We start from the raw sequence: 16,914 nt of genomic DNA, 5'->3' as shown, positions 1-16,914 counted from the left end.
TTACAAGTTGCTTTTTTGTTTTAGCCTATTTTTAAACTCCATATTTTTGACCAACAAAGACTAACAAAATTTCTTTAAGGAATCTTTTGGGGACACATGAACAGCTGGATATTTGAAAGAGCTTTATAAACATGCCATCGAATTACTTATATAAATCAAATTGAAAGGATCTGATGGTTTTATTCCAGGAAAAATAGAGACATTTCATTCCAAAATCACTGCTTTCCTTCTCCTAAGAAGTTGAAAACCTACATCTTATAGAAATACCACTAAGTGCTGCTAGAAAGTAAGAACATACTCATGGGTCCTGGTTTATCCACTGCTTATCTTAATTCCCAATCTGTGAGCTTATAAATGAATTGCTTTATTTTAATGGTAAAGTCTATGACCTTGGAACTATGTTAGCTATGACACTCCTAGCTAACAAATAGAATTATGAAATAAATTGCTTCTGAAACATGCCTGGAAGCCTGCTTTGGTGTTGAGGATAGAGCAGCAGGGAAAGAGTAAAGAAGGAGTATTTAGCAGCTCAGCCATTGTGTAAAGCCATACTACATTTGCATCCTACTGGTGTGTGCAGTTGTTCTCCACATCCCCGGAGGATGCGCTGGAGTTAGGGAATGCATACAGATGGGCAACTAAACTGATTAAAGGAATGGAGCAGCTGCCTCACCATAAGGGCGATGAACAAGGCAACAGCAAGACTGGTGTTCAACAAGTCACACTACAGCTAGAAGGTACTTGCTAGAAGATTTGATTTGGGGCAAATGAGGGTTTCCTCCCTCCAAGGTACACGTCTAAAAACCACACGCATGTTTCAGGTAGAAACTCCTAGAGAAGCAACCAGCAGTAGTGTGAACCTGACAACAGCAATCCATGTACAACTGGTTCATACCAGATGTGAACAGGTATGTAATGTGTCCACAGTTTGAAAATAGGAAAAGGCAGGGCTGCCTCTAAGTGCATTTGCCTTTAATTGCACCACCAGTCACAGCTAAAGGTGTTCAGCCAAGTGCTCCTCTTCCCTTTCCACACACAGTCTACAACTGCTACTGTAATAAAACATGCCTCAATCCTGACTTGCTACCAAGATGTGTGACTGTAGGAGCTGCCATTTCTACAAAGAAGATGATTCATGGACCTGTATAGATATATACAGACACACACACAGACATATTTTCCTCTCTGGATATACCAAAGCCTTTCAATTCTGTTTCTCTGAAGCCTACTGCTGTTTCTATTCCTGCATCTCTAACATCAACTCTTATCTTGCTGTGGAGTCCCATATTTAATGGCAACATGGATATATTGTCAGGACCTCACTGGTGAAAAGAATGAGCGATGCCAGCAGCAGCTTTTGTCCTTCACTTAAATTTCCTTCAAGTCTTTCTTTCTTACTCTGTGCTTCCCACTCCATGGTCTCCAAGGGGTATCCTGTCACTTCTAACAATCCCAAGCCTGGCTATGTCTTTCCAATGCTCATTTTGAGGCATCAAAGACAAAGATTAGAAATTCAGGTTACAATCCAACACCATGGGCACCAGTGCAGACTATTAAGCACCTGAGACCAATACAGAAACTGGTATTAATATCACACACCTGAGAGACGTTTTACAACAGACTGATATTTTAAGTAATTAAGCCAAGTAATTAGTGTCACTAAGTATGCACTAGCATACTATCCTGGTTTGAAAGACAGGTATTTGCTAAGAAAGGCAGAGAGAACAAATGAGAGAAAAGGGAAAAACCAACTCCCAACACATATTAATATGTGGTTTTTAAAAACAAAGCAATGATGCAGTAAAGAACTCAGATTTTGTGTTGTATCAGCTCAAAGAATACATTTTGTCACACATAAAACCAGAAGCTACTGAGACAAAGTATATGAAGTTTCAGTGTCAAAAGCCTGTTTTGCTAAAGTTGTGAGTGGCTGAAACAAAAAGACACTGAGGTTTTTCTCTTTAATAAAGCAGCAGTTCCATTAGTTACTCCTTACTCTGGAGCACCACTTAAGTAAGGTCACTTACTTATTTCTTATTCTTGCCTTTATTTCTGAGTCCTTAATCTGTGCTATAGGGACAAGGACAGACTGCCACTGCAAAACATATTTCTTGATTCAAACTCCCAGGCTGCCAAATGTTTTCTAAAATATAAACTGAGCAAGCATGTCATGATCCCAGAAAAGTTGTTGCAGTCTCTAGTCAGAAAGGAACACTTAAACCTCAATTCTCTGTAAACTGTTATTTGCATAGATAAGTTAAATTCTCTAAGAGAACAAACACTTATCCCCAAGAACCACATTACCTTAGGTTAGATGTATCCTCCAGATCACCAGAAATTTGCCAGATTTGTCCTGTCATCAAGGTGAAGTCATCTTGGCTACTCTCAGTAGATCAGATTCAAGTCTAATGGATGTCTAATAAAAACCGTGGGACAGAGGACCCCAAGCTGTTTCAGGCTGATCCCATTCTTTGGAGCTGTTTGGAATATCCCAGCTCCAGTGGCACCAGCAGTTACTGAATGTAGCCAGGACACCCTTCCCACCCCCTCTCCACCTCCAGGCTCCAAACATCTGATGAGTATTCGCTATCCCAAATCAAACCTCCATTTGAAGCACAAAAGAAAAGACTAGAAATTCAGCTCCCTGTGTTAATTAACTTCCCCCACCATCTGGGAAACAGACTGGGAAGGGTGTCGCACTAGCCCATCAAAGCCTGCACTTCACAGAGAAGGACAGTTCAGCTCCAGGTTCCCTTGGAAAGCAATCATTGCACCAGCCATGCTGCAGTCATACTTTCAGGACCTCTCTAAGGCACAGTAGCCTGAAGGGCTGTTCTACTCTGCTTGAAGAAAGGCATAAAAAGGTACCACATTAACAAAGTAATGTAATTAGCCCTAGTTCCAGGCCCACTTCTTGCTTATAAAAATCCTTTTAAGTGTAATGAAATGCCGTCAGTTCTAACAGAGACCACTCCATAATACTTCTGTTCCATAAAGAGCTTATTTTTAAAGGGGAATATTAAACCTGAATTGAGGAGATTTGGTGGTCTTAGATCCATCTCACAGCTCAGAAATCAAACCCAACAGAGTTACTTTCATGCTCCAGATAAAATGGAGTAGTTTCTTTTTCAAACCCAATGACAGCACATACTAATGTTGTGAGATTAATTGGGCTCCCTGCAACAGCTCAGTTCTCAGAACCATGCTCCTCTCTACTTTGCAAAGAGGTTACCATGAACCTAATCTCCTCTAAATGCAACCCAAAATATCCCAGAAAGCCATAGCAAACTCCCAGTCTTGGCTATAAAACTATAGCTAGAGACATCCTCTTCTGCTGCGTAAGGTTTTTTTTTTTTCCATACACGTATTCAGGGGAACTTGGCTTAATTAGCACTAATGATGAGAAAACCTATAGGGAACTGCTGAATTCTGCTAGCAACCAAATACACAGCGTATTGATAAAAAGCTATGTTACTGCTGGGTGATGCTCTTCTGCATGCTGAAGAGAAGATGACGACAATCCCAGGGTTTCTATGCCAGGTCCACAGAAGTACAATGAGCCAAAGCTGCTGCAAAAGACTGTCATGCAACTTAATGAGGATTAGATGCAGTTTTTCCACAAACACCATTTAAAATAATTTCCTGGAGCAGGAAAAATTTAACTAAAAATGCCAACGGTTAAATGCAGTGTTCCTTATGACACTATTTAAAATTCAAGCCAAATGATCAGTCTGCCTGCTGCAGTATTTTGGGTAACCTATACCTATATTTGAAACCCAGAAGGTACCATGTCACCCAGCTGGGCTGATACACAGTGGGTTATGAGCAGCTCTGACAGCAGCCACAGCACAGAGTCAATACTTTCAAATACTAAGCTGGAAGAGGTTACAACTATGCAAACATTCTCATCTGCCTTCAAGTTTGGGAAGTATTTCCAGTACAAAATCACTGAACGGATAAATCTGGAAGCCACCACAGTGGGTCATCTGGTCCCACCTCTCTGCTCCCAGAGCACACAGCACAGGCTTGCATCCAGGTGGTTCTGGAATACCTCAGTAAGGGAGACTCCACACCCTCTCTGGGCACTCTGTCCCAGTGCATTGGCACTGCACAGGAAAGAAGCTTTTCATGTTCAGGTGGAACACAACATAGCCTCTACCCAAGCTGAGGTTTTAGAGAGGAAACCCTGCTCCACAACAATCTGTGGTCTGAACAACAGCACCACCTTATCAGGATTACACCATTAAGTAGGAAGGAACTCAGTTGTGGCAGATACTGAAGTGCCTTCTAGATATAAAGTCACTCAAAAGCTTGTTTCCAAGCCATCCTTTTGTTACTACACCAACAAGGACTTTGTTTCTTCAAAACTGAGCACAGCAACAGTTGACACAGCTGATGAGGCAGGGGAACAAATAGATCTGAAAGATCTCCATCAATACTGGGACTTTACACAGTGCCATCTGTCTGTAGGGTCTAGTTCATGCTTCCTCCATGATTTGGCAGCAGCAGCTGAGGATGTTTGTCTCCAGCTGACCATGCTATCAAGAGGTCCCATTTCACAGGACAAATCACCACCCCAAGCCTAGCACTCCAGTAACTCAAGCCTGCATTTTCTTGACACTGCCATCAGTTCTTCTGCCAGACACACTGCAGAAAATCAGGAGGGACAGCTGGAGACAGTAAACTCTTGAGACAACTCAGCTCAAGCAGGCACCATGAGTCAGGGCACCAGCCTTCCTAAACATCAAGTCCATACACCACAGATGAGCCTTTTCCAAGCAGCCAGAGAATGGGCTTGGGCAATTAGCTGCAATCATACTACTGCCTGGTAATGACAGAACAAGGTTAAAGCATCATTTGAAGCATTTTTCATCCAGCTAACAAAACTGTTTAACGAGATTTGTTTTGATGGCATTTTGAATCTTATTTCAGCGTTATTTTGAACTCTATCCTTCTTTACTTTTTCTAAAGAATGGTTAATGCATACCCTAAATTCCATAGTCTCACAGAGAAGTTGTTCTGACTTCATTTGCACAAATTCATACACACACTTGTATATAATCCTGTGAAAACAAGCATCCCTTCATAGCTTATTCTATGTTATTTATTACCTTATGCTATGAAACAACTATAGAGCACATAAATCCCAAACATAATTTGAAAACTGTATTTATTAATGCAAACAATGATATATTAATCATGAGCTCAAGACTCTTCTCCATGCTGAGCTGCTTGTAAGGTTTATTCTCAGAATTGTTTAAGCTCACACCACACATCTTTCCATGCTTTAACACAATACCGTATTATATTGTTTCAACTGCCTATCATTTAACAGGCTAATATCTCTAGTTGGCCAGGAACAAACAAAAAATCCAAAGGCACACTGGTGCTTTTCAGATCATTAGCTCTTTTAAAATTGAGGAATTTACAATAAATATGGCTAGAAAATCAATAGCAGGTTTGTGTCTTTAAGCAGAAACAAGAGTTCACTGTAACAACACTCAGCGCTGAATGAAAGCTACAAAATTGGGGGGGATTAAATAAAATCCATCTTTGACTTTTACAAACACTATTGGAATGCAAATTGTGTGCATAAGATGCTGGACCACAGCTTTTGTGGCTTGCCTGTCCAATTCTTGAGGCCAAGACACATCACTGCTGCCTGATGACCCCATTAGCACATTAACATCATGAGGAATGGAAGGGCAGCTACCTCGAGCCTCAGTGAAAAAAAAAAAAAAAAAACACTGAAAAGATTTTCATCCTCAGCAATCAAGAGGGGTAGATAAAATGATGCAAGGCAATTTCTGCATGGTAATGATACCATTTTTGTTTCTGCTTTTTTTCCTATATTCTTTTTCCTCTGTACTCTTTGCACATATATTTGTAGCTCTGGAGCCTACTGTATTAGTGGCTAGTTTTCCCAGTAATTTTCCATGCCCTTTCCATAGGCAGAAAGACAAAACAAATTCATGGCCCGTATGCTATCTTGGTTCTTCCTGGCTACCAAGTTTAAGAACAACTCTTCAAGATACATTTTCATAAACAAAGTACAGCTAGGATCAAGGTGGTAGGGCTCCAGAGACAGGGCTTGACCTGGGGAGGAACTGCATCACCACTTGTCCTCCAAATTTGTTTTTTTGGCAGTTATGCTAATTTGCTAAATTTATAAAAACTGTATTCACCCTGTGTGCACAGGCTTTTGTGGACTGCCCCTGGAGGCCTCAAAATAAAGATCCACTTTTATATTGCCACCTATATTAGTATTATCTTGAACACGTGTTGGTTTCATTTCTAGGTTGAAAAAAGGCATCGGTACCATCTTCCTACCTGAATACTCATCTCTCAAAGTACATTTCTGACACTACAGCATCCATTGTGAGTTCCTGCACTTTCATAAAACTTCTCTTCAAAAGAGAAGCAGTCTTAAATGTAATGAACACAATCTTGTTGAAATTGTAAGCAGTGATCATAAAATTTGTAGGAAGTGAAATACCCCCTACATGTTAACACACGTTACAGCCACATACAGAATTCCTCCTTAAACTCCTTCTTGAAACCTAAGGCCAGAGGAAAATGCTCAGGAGAAAGTGAGGGTAAAATGTAAAATTTCTAATACTCTGATCATGTAGCTTTATCACAAGTATAACCCCTAAGATGCTGAGGTCTCTAGTCCAATATCCTGGTCAGAGCAGGGGCAGCTCTGACCAGGTTACTCAGGGCTTTCTCCAGCCTGTTCTTGAATAACTCTGAGGATGGAACTTGCACCACCCATTTGAGAAGCCTACTCCAAAACTGGATTACCCCATGCTGCAGGCAGTGACTGCTACGTGGCAAGATATGGAAACTCCTTGCATAAACTGTATATAGATCCTTCAAGATATTGAAACAAAAAATTTAAAAACCTCTAGAAAAAAAATCACTATTTGAAACGTTTTCAATTCCCAGATTTGTCAAAAGACCGCTCAATACTTTTAACACATCACTTATGAAAATTCATGAAGTTGAATTTCAACTAAAAATTCTCATCTAATTGTCTGCAGATGAAGACAGGTTTCAAGTACTAAGAGAGCTTAATGGGGAAAACATCTTCCTACTAGCAAATCATCTGAAATTAGTAGGAGAAAAATTAGGTCCCACTGGCAGCCACGCCACTTCTATTCATTAACCTCTTGATTTCAAGTTATTTAAGTTTTAGCTCTTATGTTGATAAAAGAACGAATTTCTCTCTGCAGCACCACTATGGTCATCAGAAGGTTTACTTTTCAGGTCAAGATTGGAAATAAAAGCAAATAAACTCTTTTCTGGTGTCAGTCCCCCTTTGTACCAGCAGCTCATCTTGGGGACTTGGAGGGCTGCATTCCAGGGCAGTCTCCCTGAAATCTGAATTCAAAGATCAACTGACCCCTGTATAACCCTTTTTGCTGAGTACAAGTCACATTTAGGGACATTAGTCCTGCTCAAGGGACTCAGACCACAATCGTGTATTAGGAAATAGTTCAGCTCTTCAGAGAAAGACAGGAAAGTAAGGGAAAGGCTCTGTACTTCACTCAGCTCTAATTAAACAAAACTCCCATTTCAGGCCCAGACAATGTCTGATCTACAGGCTAGAACTTCATACGAAGGAAAGTAAGAGAACCACAGGAAAAGCAAAAACTTAAAGTAGGTTCAGGGAATTGTACTTCAAATTTCCCTGGTAATTCTGCAATTTAAGTCTCCTTATCCAAGTATTTCTCTCTCCCTTCTACTTTTGGGAACAGCTCAAATAAGACAGATTCATCCACAGTTTTGAGCTGCCACTTGTAAATAAGAGTCCATTTAAAAATGGCTTATTTAACAGACTAAGTAAAATCCAGCCTTCCTCATTTTTCAAGGAGCAGGATCTACTGCACTCAAACATAATCCTGTAAAGGATAAACCTACTTCCATTTCATTCATTTATCTTTACCTCTGAGATAAAGAAGCATCACTGGTCACAATAAAATGGCATCTAAAAGGTTTCTTGTTAAAGTCTGGATCTGAGAATTTATATGGACAAGTAATTGTAGTCCAAAGGAAAAAGGGGAACAGACAAATATTAAACAGTTCAATGAACACATGAAAAACTCAATGCATTCTTTTCTTTTAAACTCACCTTTGAAGAAAGGATTTCACGTCATACTGAAAGGGTGAACAAAAAAATGCAATCTTGAAACAGACTTAATCATACTGTTTGGATGCCAAGAGATACCTCTTCCCATCTTATTCATTATTTAGGAGCATTGGAAAAATGAGTAAGCATCAAAAAAAATATAATGGACACCAAAGGTAAGATCCAGTTTTTGAACAGTGGCTCATGATTCAACAGTTGAGCTGATCAAGGCTTCTGCAGCCAAAACCACAAGTTGTTTATTTCCTTCTCTGTAAATCACTGAGCCTTTAGACACAGTTAGTGACAGCTTTTAAATGCCACTAAGATCTTTCAGAGAAATAGTAAACTAATCTAGAAGAATTTGAAGTCTGAGTCAATGATAAAAACCCACACAAAGCCCCCAAACTTTAGAGCCTACTCACATTCCCAGAGCTGGGAATCATGGAGCAGGGAGAACAAGCTTTCTGATACCCAGGTTTCAGAGAGGCATCTCTTTGTAGTAGATTTCTGGGATTTTCCTGTTCTTTTTCTCAAATATTAAAGTCTGCCACAGTATTCTCTGAGCACCTCTGACAGTGGTAAAGCAATTTTCTCCACAAATCATTGTAATGCCAACGCAGCAGTTTACAGACTCATCTTTAAAAGAAAGACTTTCCTTCTCTCTGCTGGCCCTGGCAGTAAATGCAAAGTTAAGCTCTGACAACTGCTCTGTCTGGGGGCATAATTAAATGGAAAATTTATTCCTTGGCTCAATTCTAACAAAGTTTAATATATTTGTGAAAACCGTAAATACTTTGTACTTGGGAGAAATGAGTGTATTAAAAAGCCATTTAGCATATTGAGATACTTGCACATCCACACTGCAAGCATGCTGAAGTCCCCTTGATGTTACAGCAAAACTGAGTAATCTGCAATAGCAAAGCCTCAAATGTGCTTTCCCTGAACATTCTTCCTGATAATCTGTTGTTCTCGAAGAGAATAAATGAAAAAGAAACAAGGGTTGACATTTTCCTGGTTTGCCTCCTCATTCCAGAAGGTAACTGGAACGTTCCTAAACACTGAATCAGAATTTTTATACTAAAACAACATACATATGTTTACAGCACTTGGTTAGTCCACAATAAGTCCAGACATCCATAAACATTCTTACCACAAGGCTCTCAGGAGGGTATTGCTACTGCCCAGTTGCAGGATTTTTTCAGCCTATTTATACAGTCTTTAATTACACTTTTCAACCTGTTAGCACAAACCAAATTTTATTTCACTTCTGAACATCAGTGTTTTACAGATAAGGAATATTTACATCCTTGTCCTTCGTGAACCTAAAGGTAATATATCTAAAAAAAAAACCCAAAAAAAGCTGTTTAGCCAGCAGATCTTTTGGAGTCATCTGTGAACTTCACGTAGGGTTAAAAGAATCAAACCAACACTCTTGTATTCTGTCCATTTGTAACAGCAGCTTCCAAAAGAAGAATAAAACCAACCAACCAAACCCCCCCCCCCCCCCCCCCCAAAAAAAACCAGCAAACTTAAGGGCAAGGGAATTTAACTTAATTTAACCAGTTCGATTTTTATTCCTAAGTATACTTAAAATATCCCTTTAAAATACTTCCTAAAAATTTTATTAAGACCTCTTATGTATTAGTCTTGTACTAACTCAGTATGTAAACCCATTTATCTCCACAGCAAAAGCTAAACACCAAGACCTAACCTTCTACCATTTCAACACTGTTTCTTACTGCATGTCCAGGAAAACATTTAAAGATCAGTATAGTGGACCAAATAAACAATCAAACTTTTCACAGCACTTTAAAAGCATAATTTCACTTTTTAAGTACCTTCATTTGGCTCATCTGTGAATATCTAAAAGCTGCTCTTATTTAGTTTCACAGTCTCTCTGAACTGGAGGCTACTAATTGAAATGAAAAAAAGGTGAATACCAGACTGTGTTGGCCAACACATACTAAGTGTAAATTCTCAGTTAACAAATTCTGACTTTAGAGGAACTGTTTGTTTAGCCAGAAGCCAACAAGAAAAATGGCAACAGCACATTCAAAGCTAATTTACCAAAGCATTTAAGGATGTGCTCAGATGTGAACTCAACTGTCTTACTCAGCCCACATGCTGAAACCCTTAAAAATTTCTCAAATGCTTTCATAAATAAAAACCATGACCAGGGGAGAACATGAGCCTGGAAACCAAGGTATTTTTCAGTAAAATACATTTAATTACCAGTCCTAGGTCTGGCTTGGACAAAGGCTTCACTGTATCTTCATTGTAACAGTAACACACATACTTTACAAACATATATTTCACCCAAGAATTAGAATACCTTCAAACAGGAGTGTGATTTACTGTCCTTGCAGCATTTTCTCACCAAATACCACGAAAAATGCTGCTCTTGCAGAATGTCAAGGAGAAGAAAGGGCAAAGGAGCAAAATCCAATCCATGCTGAAGCTGGTAGTTGAGAAAGTTTGTCTACATTGCAGTGAGATTCCCATCTGCATTTCACTGCAGCTGGTGTGAACCCAATCAGTGCAGGTTAAATATACCTCAGATTCCTGATTACTGTGCTCTGACCCCTGGTTAAGTCGGACATTATACATTCCTGCTACATATTGCAGTAGTTAAGGAATCAATGCTGCTTTAAACAAAATGAGTTCTGTGCTACACACTGCCTCCAATTTCTTCACATAGTACAAATTTCTTTGGGTCCCTCACCAATTATTCAAGCTCTTCTGTCACTTTCCACGTGGCCCCTTTGTAAGGCACTAGATGAAAAGTCAGAAAACCCAAGTTTAATCTGTATCTTGTCAACACAATGTTTTTTCTGAAATCTCACATACTGTCTCTCTGGAGTTCCTGCTCCCCATCTATGAAACAGGGATGATATTACTTCTCTCAAGAGACTGCTGTGAATAAACATTTAAATTAGTGAAATGTGCTTGCAAGAAGCTCAAACAGGTCTTGCACATACACCATACAGAGAAGGTATCCTAGTTAACATGTTCTATCATTTTTTCCACCCCAAGGAGCTCCAAAGAAACTACCAAAATAAGCAAAACCCCCAGGGTAGGGAGAAACCAGTTTAAGCTTCAGGCTGTGGCAATTCCCATCCTCTTCATGTGCTCTCTTATAGCCTGATTCCTATGGGAGCTGGTTCATGGACCTGAACTAGAAGAAACTGATTCTGTTGAGAGACAGTCAAAAGCATTTCACCAGTTATGTTGCCAAAACTGGTCCACAGGAGGCTCAGATGAGCCTCAGCAGCAGTACACAGGATATCACCACCTGCACAGCTGGGATACAGAGGAATTGTTGGCAAGAACAGAACTGTTGCACTGGCTTTACCACAACCACCCCCTCGCTAGCGTTCAGCTCTACAAACAGGTTCCAAAGCCCAAGACTTCAAGCAATCACAGCTAAAAGCAACTCAGCTTTTTAATATTTGCCATTGTGACTGGATCTACCAACAAAATGGAAAACCACCACAGATTCTTAAAACTACCAAACAAGATGGTTGATTTTTAAAATGCTAGAACTGCATCCCTTACAACACAACTAAGCTGTAACATGAATACAGTAGGCTTTGTACAACTGCTGATACTGGCAGCTCAAAGGTGCTGGATATGGTTTTGACCAACACCAACAGGAATAACAAGCACTACTGAGGAACCTGAATGCCTTCACAGATTAATGATAGTCACAAAACCGTCACACACAGTCACACACTAGCAAAACTATTTTTGGGAAATATTTTTTGGCATATATACCAATGATAATTTGCTTAATATAGGTTATGAACTCAGCCTCAGCAGCCCACATCCACATGATCATGTCAGAACCACAGTGTGTCCTACCTGGATACAATGCTGGAACCATTGTAGAGGTCACTAGCGTAAGACAGCGTTGCCAGCGGTCGGACAGAATTGTAGCGCGTGAACTTGGATAGACACTCCTGAAACTCATCCAGCTGGCTGGTGGTTCTGCTGTCATCTAGGAAGAGGCAGAAACATTGGAGGGGGCAGAAAAAGAGTAAGAACTCAGCAGTAAAAAAAAAAAAATAAAAAAATCAAGATATACGTCTCCATGTGATACACCTATGCTTGTTAATTGGGGAGGACTCTTGGTCAAATCCAGGCTCTCTTTCATCTCTAACATTATTTGAAGGCATTATGAGCTTTTCAGAACACAAATGAAGTTTCTCCACTGCAATGTTGGATGAACCTACTGTGCTGAGAATCTGCCTAGAAGTCAAACACAATTTTGTAAGCTCATTTGTTTTACTCACATTCAGAGCCCATGGACCATATAGATTATTAACAGAAAACTTTTAAGCATATCAAAATACACTGCAAAGAACTAGTTTTCAACAGAGGTGAAAGTATATTCCTTTCCCTGTTTTGTTATGGTATGTCTACATTTGGTATCAATTACATTCAAAATACTTTCAGTAAAAAATACTTCTCTTGTTATTCCAAAAGCAACAGAGCTAAGGGAGAATCATTCCAGGGCTGGAGAAGGAAGACAAGCATGAAACCAGAAGGCTGCCTGTACTAGAAGTTTTGTGAAAATTATGACCTTCAACAGACAAGGTGAAATTGAGCCAGCTTGAATAATGATAAATATTCTGTGGAAAATGGAATGGTTTACTACAAAGTTAAAAGTAAATTGCAGTGTAGATTGTTGAAAGTCATTCACTGAATTCTCAGAAGTCCAAATTCTTCTTGGTAGGAAAATAATTTTATTTAAATCATTTTAAATTTTAGCATTTTGGAAATAAGGAAAAATTCCTACCTTACACTGAAGCCTCAATGTAAGGCACTGATAGGAAATCTGGATTCCCAATACAACCATGTATCCACAGTCAAACATTAGTTAGCACTTTCAGGCTTCCTAACCACCCCCTAAATTTGCAGCAGTTCTAATAATCCTTTCTCTAATGCTTGCACCCTCACTTTCTTTTTGCACCAGTGTATTTTAGGGGAGCTACAGCTAAGACTGCTGGTTTACAGGTACCGCACACTTTGCCTCCCCTTCCACCCCAGCATCCACAGCAGCAGAGAAACCACACACATGCAACAGAGATCAAATTCCACACTAGTTAAGCTAGCCTTATCAGAAGCATAAGGAAATAACAAGAACCATTTATTAGAATGGCTTGGAAATAACAGGGTGAAAAAAGAGAGGTTGATCTATAAAAGTAAAATCCAGCTGTGCTTTCTTGTGGGAAAACACAGAGAATAATTATTTCTGCACTCTGGTAATTCCTTGCCATCAGAAATTGTTATCTCTACACTTATAAAGCATTTTGAAGTGTCCCTCATATGCACTGTCTAATGTTTGAGGGTAGAAAGGAACAGTGAGGGCTAGTAATTAGCATGCTTAGAGGTACTAGCATATACATTATCCATGTTAGAGGGATGAAAGGGACAAAATGAACAAAGTGCTGCTCTAAATTAACATCATCAGCACCTGACCACTACAGGAAACAGCTCGAGAAGCAACACAAACATCAATGTTTTTCAAAGACTGTTTTCTCCCTTGGCACTGTGATAGGGACAAAGAGCTGCTACCCTTCTATTACCCTCATTTGGAGATCAAGCACACAGTCCTTCTGTAATTTCCTCTCTATGTGAGTCTGGAAAACCGAGTATTATTTCTCAAGACTTTTTCCCCATCCAAGCGCAAGGCCATTGGATAATTACAGCAATATTATGTCTCCACTCCCTACTCAAACAGCTAGAGGCACTTCTTGCAAAAAGCTTTAAATCCACGTTAAATCCTATTTAAAACATGTCAAAATGCAGGAAAGACTTAGGAGAGGGAAACTTGATCAAGTATCATAGGTTATCCCTTATTTAGGGGAAAACCTGCACTTCAAAATCCTCCACTCTTGGTGCAACTGACACATAGGAACACAAAAAACCAGTTTCACTGCATTCATATTTATAGTTCCAATTATGAAGAAAGATGCCTTCTACAAGGGAATGCTGGGGAAAGCCCCATTTGTTATCCTTGGTTAATAAGTTTTATTTTTACATAAACATAGTTATGCATCACCAAGACAGCTCTGCATGAAAACATCTCCATGTGAGCTGTGAAGAACTGCATTCTGCAAAGCACCTGCTAGCACTTCACAGGGATCTGGCTGGACACATGCAGTGTGCTTCTCCAATCTTTCAGATATTGAAGTAACCTCCCAACACGCTGCATTCCTCATTAAAATCATTTTGCTGTGCACAATGAGAACTGAACTAGTCCATGCTCTGAAGTAGGCAGAAGAGGTACATACTTCTAAGAGTGAGTTCTCCTAAGACATGCTTCAGCCTTTATGTTTGGAGCCATTTGCTAATTAATTTTAAAAATTATTTTTAACTTATTTATTTTAAAGAGACTAAAACTAAATTAAAGGAGAAGAAGAAAAAAAAAAAAAAGGAGGTTTCTACCCTGGAAATCCTGCCTTGGGATGTTGCTCCTTGCCTTCCAAGGTTACAAGTAGAGATACTTTGCTGCAGCAGCTTGGCTTCCTCTCATCCCCTAAGTGGTGTCACCCACCCCGAGGGCTGGTGGCTTTCCTTGCAGTCTGCCACACTTCAGATGGGCTGCAGCTCAAACCCTGGTGTTGCAAAACTCTTGCTTGCCACAGTCCATTGTCTGAAGCTTTTTTGCCCAGCTTGTTTCTCTTCCAGAGAGGCTACAGAAGAACCCTCCTCGCCCTCAAGACAGTTATTTGACCCTCTCATTTCTAAAGGGAATCTTGTGTGTAATTAAGACCCATGCATCCACTAGGCAACAATTACTCTAGCTGCTGTCATATTGTTACTCAATTATGAATGAGGCAATCCAGGCAATTTTGAAAACAGCTTCTAATTCTACAAAGCAAGCCTTAAATTTAAGGTGCATCCCATGGGACAACAGCACTGCTGCACACTCTGTTTCTATAGCCCAAACCATTTGTTAACCAAGATACAATCTAGACACAGGATAACCTCCAACTGCCTTCTTGCATACTAAATACAGGAGAGTGTATCCATTTATGTTTATACTTCTGTAGCATTTCAATGCCATGCTTTTAACTACTGGGTTTATACCACACCTAATGGAAAGACAAGTCAATCACTGCTTTTCATCCTCAGAACAGGCACCAGAGAAAGTGTTTGCTGCGGGTGGTGCCCTTCACATGACAAAGCAATACATGTGCCCCTCCAAAGTGACAGGAAGAAGTCTTCCAGACTTAACAACTTCAAAGATTGGTCAAGAATAGCAAGATGGGATGATCTGAGTAACACAAATACGTACAACTACATTCCCATGCAAGGAAGAAGTGAAAGCTGCTCTCAAAAGCAAAGCTTTTCTACAAGATGTACCTCACATCAGAAGTGGAACACCACATGAGAACTCACCTGAGACACGAGTCATCCTGGTAGAAAAATAGCATTGCTCTAGGTCCTCAAAATGAGCTGTGAGGCGCTTGCGTCGCGAGGCGAGCGTGCTGTTATACCATGGCTGCTTTTTGGTCTGAGTGGAGAAGGGAGAACACTTCAGAAAGTTAAAAGTCAGGCTTAGGTTTCACTTCTATAGATTTTATCCAATTATAAACAATTATACAATATATGTGGTAGGTTAGAAGTGTAAAACGACAATAAATGAAGAATTTTGGCACTGTCAACAGTTATTTCTTAGGGTCCTATGATGCACCTTTTAACATAAAACCAAACCCCTGCTTTTGGACAGTTTTTGTTTCCTGAACCTTAGTCAATTTAGTGATTATGGCCTCACACACAGGACAGGCAATCCCAACCCTTGGGGAGTCCTGTCTTGCATTTATACAGATAGACAGTGCAAGCCAACTTCCAGCTTCATAAATCAAACAGACTGTACAACAAATATTCCCCAGATCCCTTGCAGAGAGCTCATTAAAACAGAAGGAGGTATTTGATATAGTTACTGAATTACTTCTTTTGAAGCAACTCCGTAACTCTCTGTAAAACTACGGAAATAAAACAGAAGCAAAACTCAGAATCAAGTTCAAAGGTTAATTGAAAAGTTCCTGAAGCTCATCATTAAAGCCATTTCCCAACCTACCCACACAGTAATAGCAAGACGTAGGAGCAAAGGATTTAAACTACATAAGTAATCTTTCCTGCTGAAGCAAACATAGAAAATGCAGTACTCACCATTTTAATCACGAGTGATGAAAAGGACTGAAACCCTCTACTACATAGGAAGCACAAAGAACTCCTTTCTTTAGTTTCTGTTTAAGAAGTCTCACATACCACATCCTCAAAACTACATTTTTAAAGTTTAGGAACCACCATGCTCCCTCATGAGCAACATCCCTGAGCAAGCACAAGGCCAGTAATGCAAGCACAAAATGGCATTTACAAAACCCACTTTGTGTACAACTCCCCCTCAGTCCATGCAGGGGAACAGCCTGTCCTCATTACAGCCACCCAGAACAAAAGCCAACGAGAACAAACCAAGTTTACAGCCCACTCAAATTTTGTTTGTACCTGTATGAAAAGCAAGCTAACATTTTAGGAAAAAAGCAAACCCCAAGCAGTGAAATCTCCAAGTCACCTCTTCCCACAACATTGATATTGTGGCCCACACTGGCCAGAATCCATAGTCTTCACAGCTTGTTTCATCTCAAAAGCAGCTCCAACCTCAACACACACAATACTAGGAAGAGCTCCTACATCAATACCTTTCAATTAACATTTTCTAAAATTTTACATCTTTAAAAAATGCTTCATAGTATCTTCTTATAATTCTAGAG

At 39.8% G+C, this 16,914-nt stretch overlaps 1 protein-coding gene across 3 annotated transcripts in view; it reads right to left on the bottom strand.

Moving 5' to 3' along the window:
* Window positions 1–16,914, bottom strand: part of COP1 (COP1 E3 ubiquitin ligase) — a 124,653-nt gene that overhangs the window by 74,236 nt on the left and 33,503 nt on the right. For all 3 annotated transcript variants that reach the window (XM_062497423.1, XM_062497424.1, XM_062497425.1), the window contains exons 10-11: window positions 15,539–15,653; window positions 11,993–12,128 (exon numbers count right to left, since the gene is read on the bottom strand). In XM_062497423.1, the coding sequence (XP_062353407.1) occupies window positions 11,993–12,128; window positions 15,539–15,653 (251 nt within the window). The remainder of the gene's footprint in view (window positions 1–11,992; window positions 12,129–15,538; window positions 15,654–16,914) is intronic.

The sequence above is a fragment of the Cinclus cinclus genome, chromosome 8 (genome assembly GCF_963662255.1).
Source record: "Cinclus cinclus chromosome 8, bCinCin1.1, whole genome shotgun sequence".
Lineage (NCBI taxonomy): Eukaryota > Metazoa > Chordata > Aves > Passeriformes > Cinclidae > Cinclus > Cinclus cinclus.
Note: the sequence above shows the minus strand (reverse complement) of the source record. Positions and strands in the feature narration are given on the sequence as shown.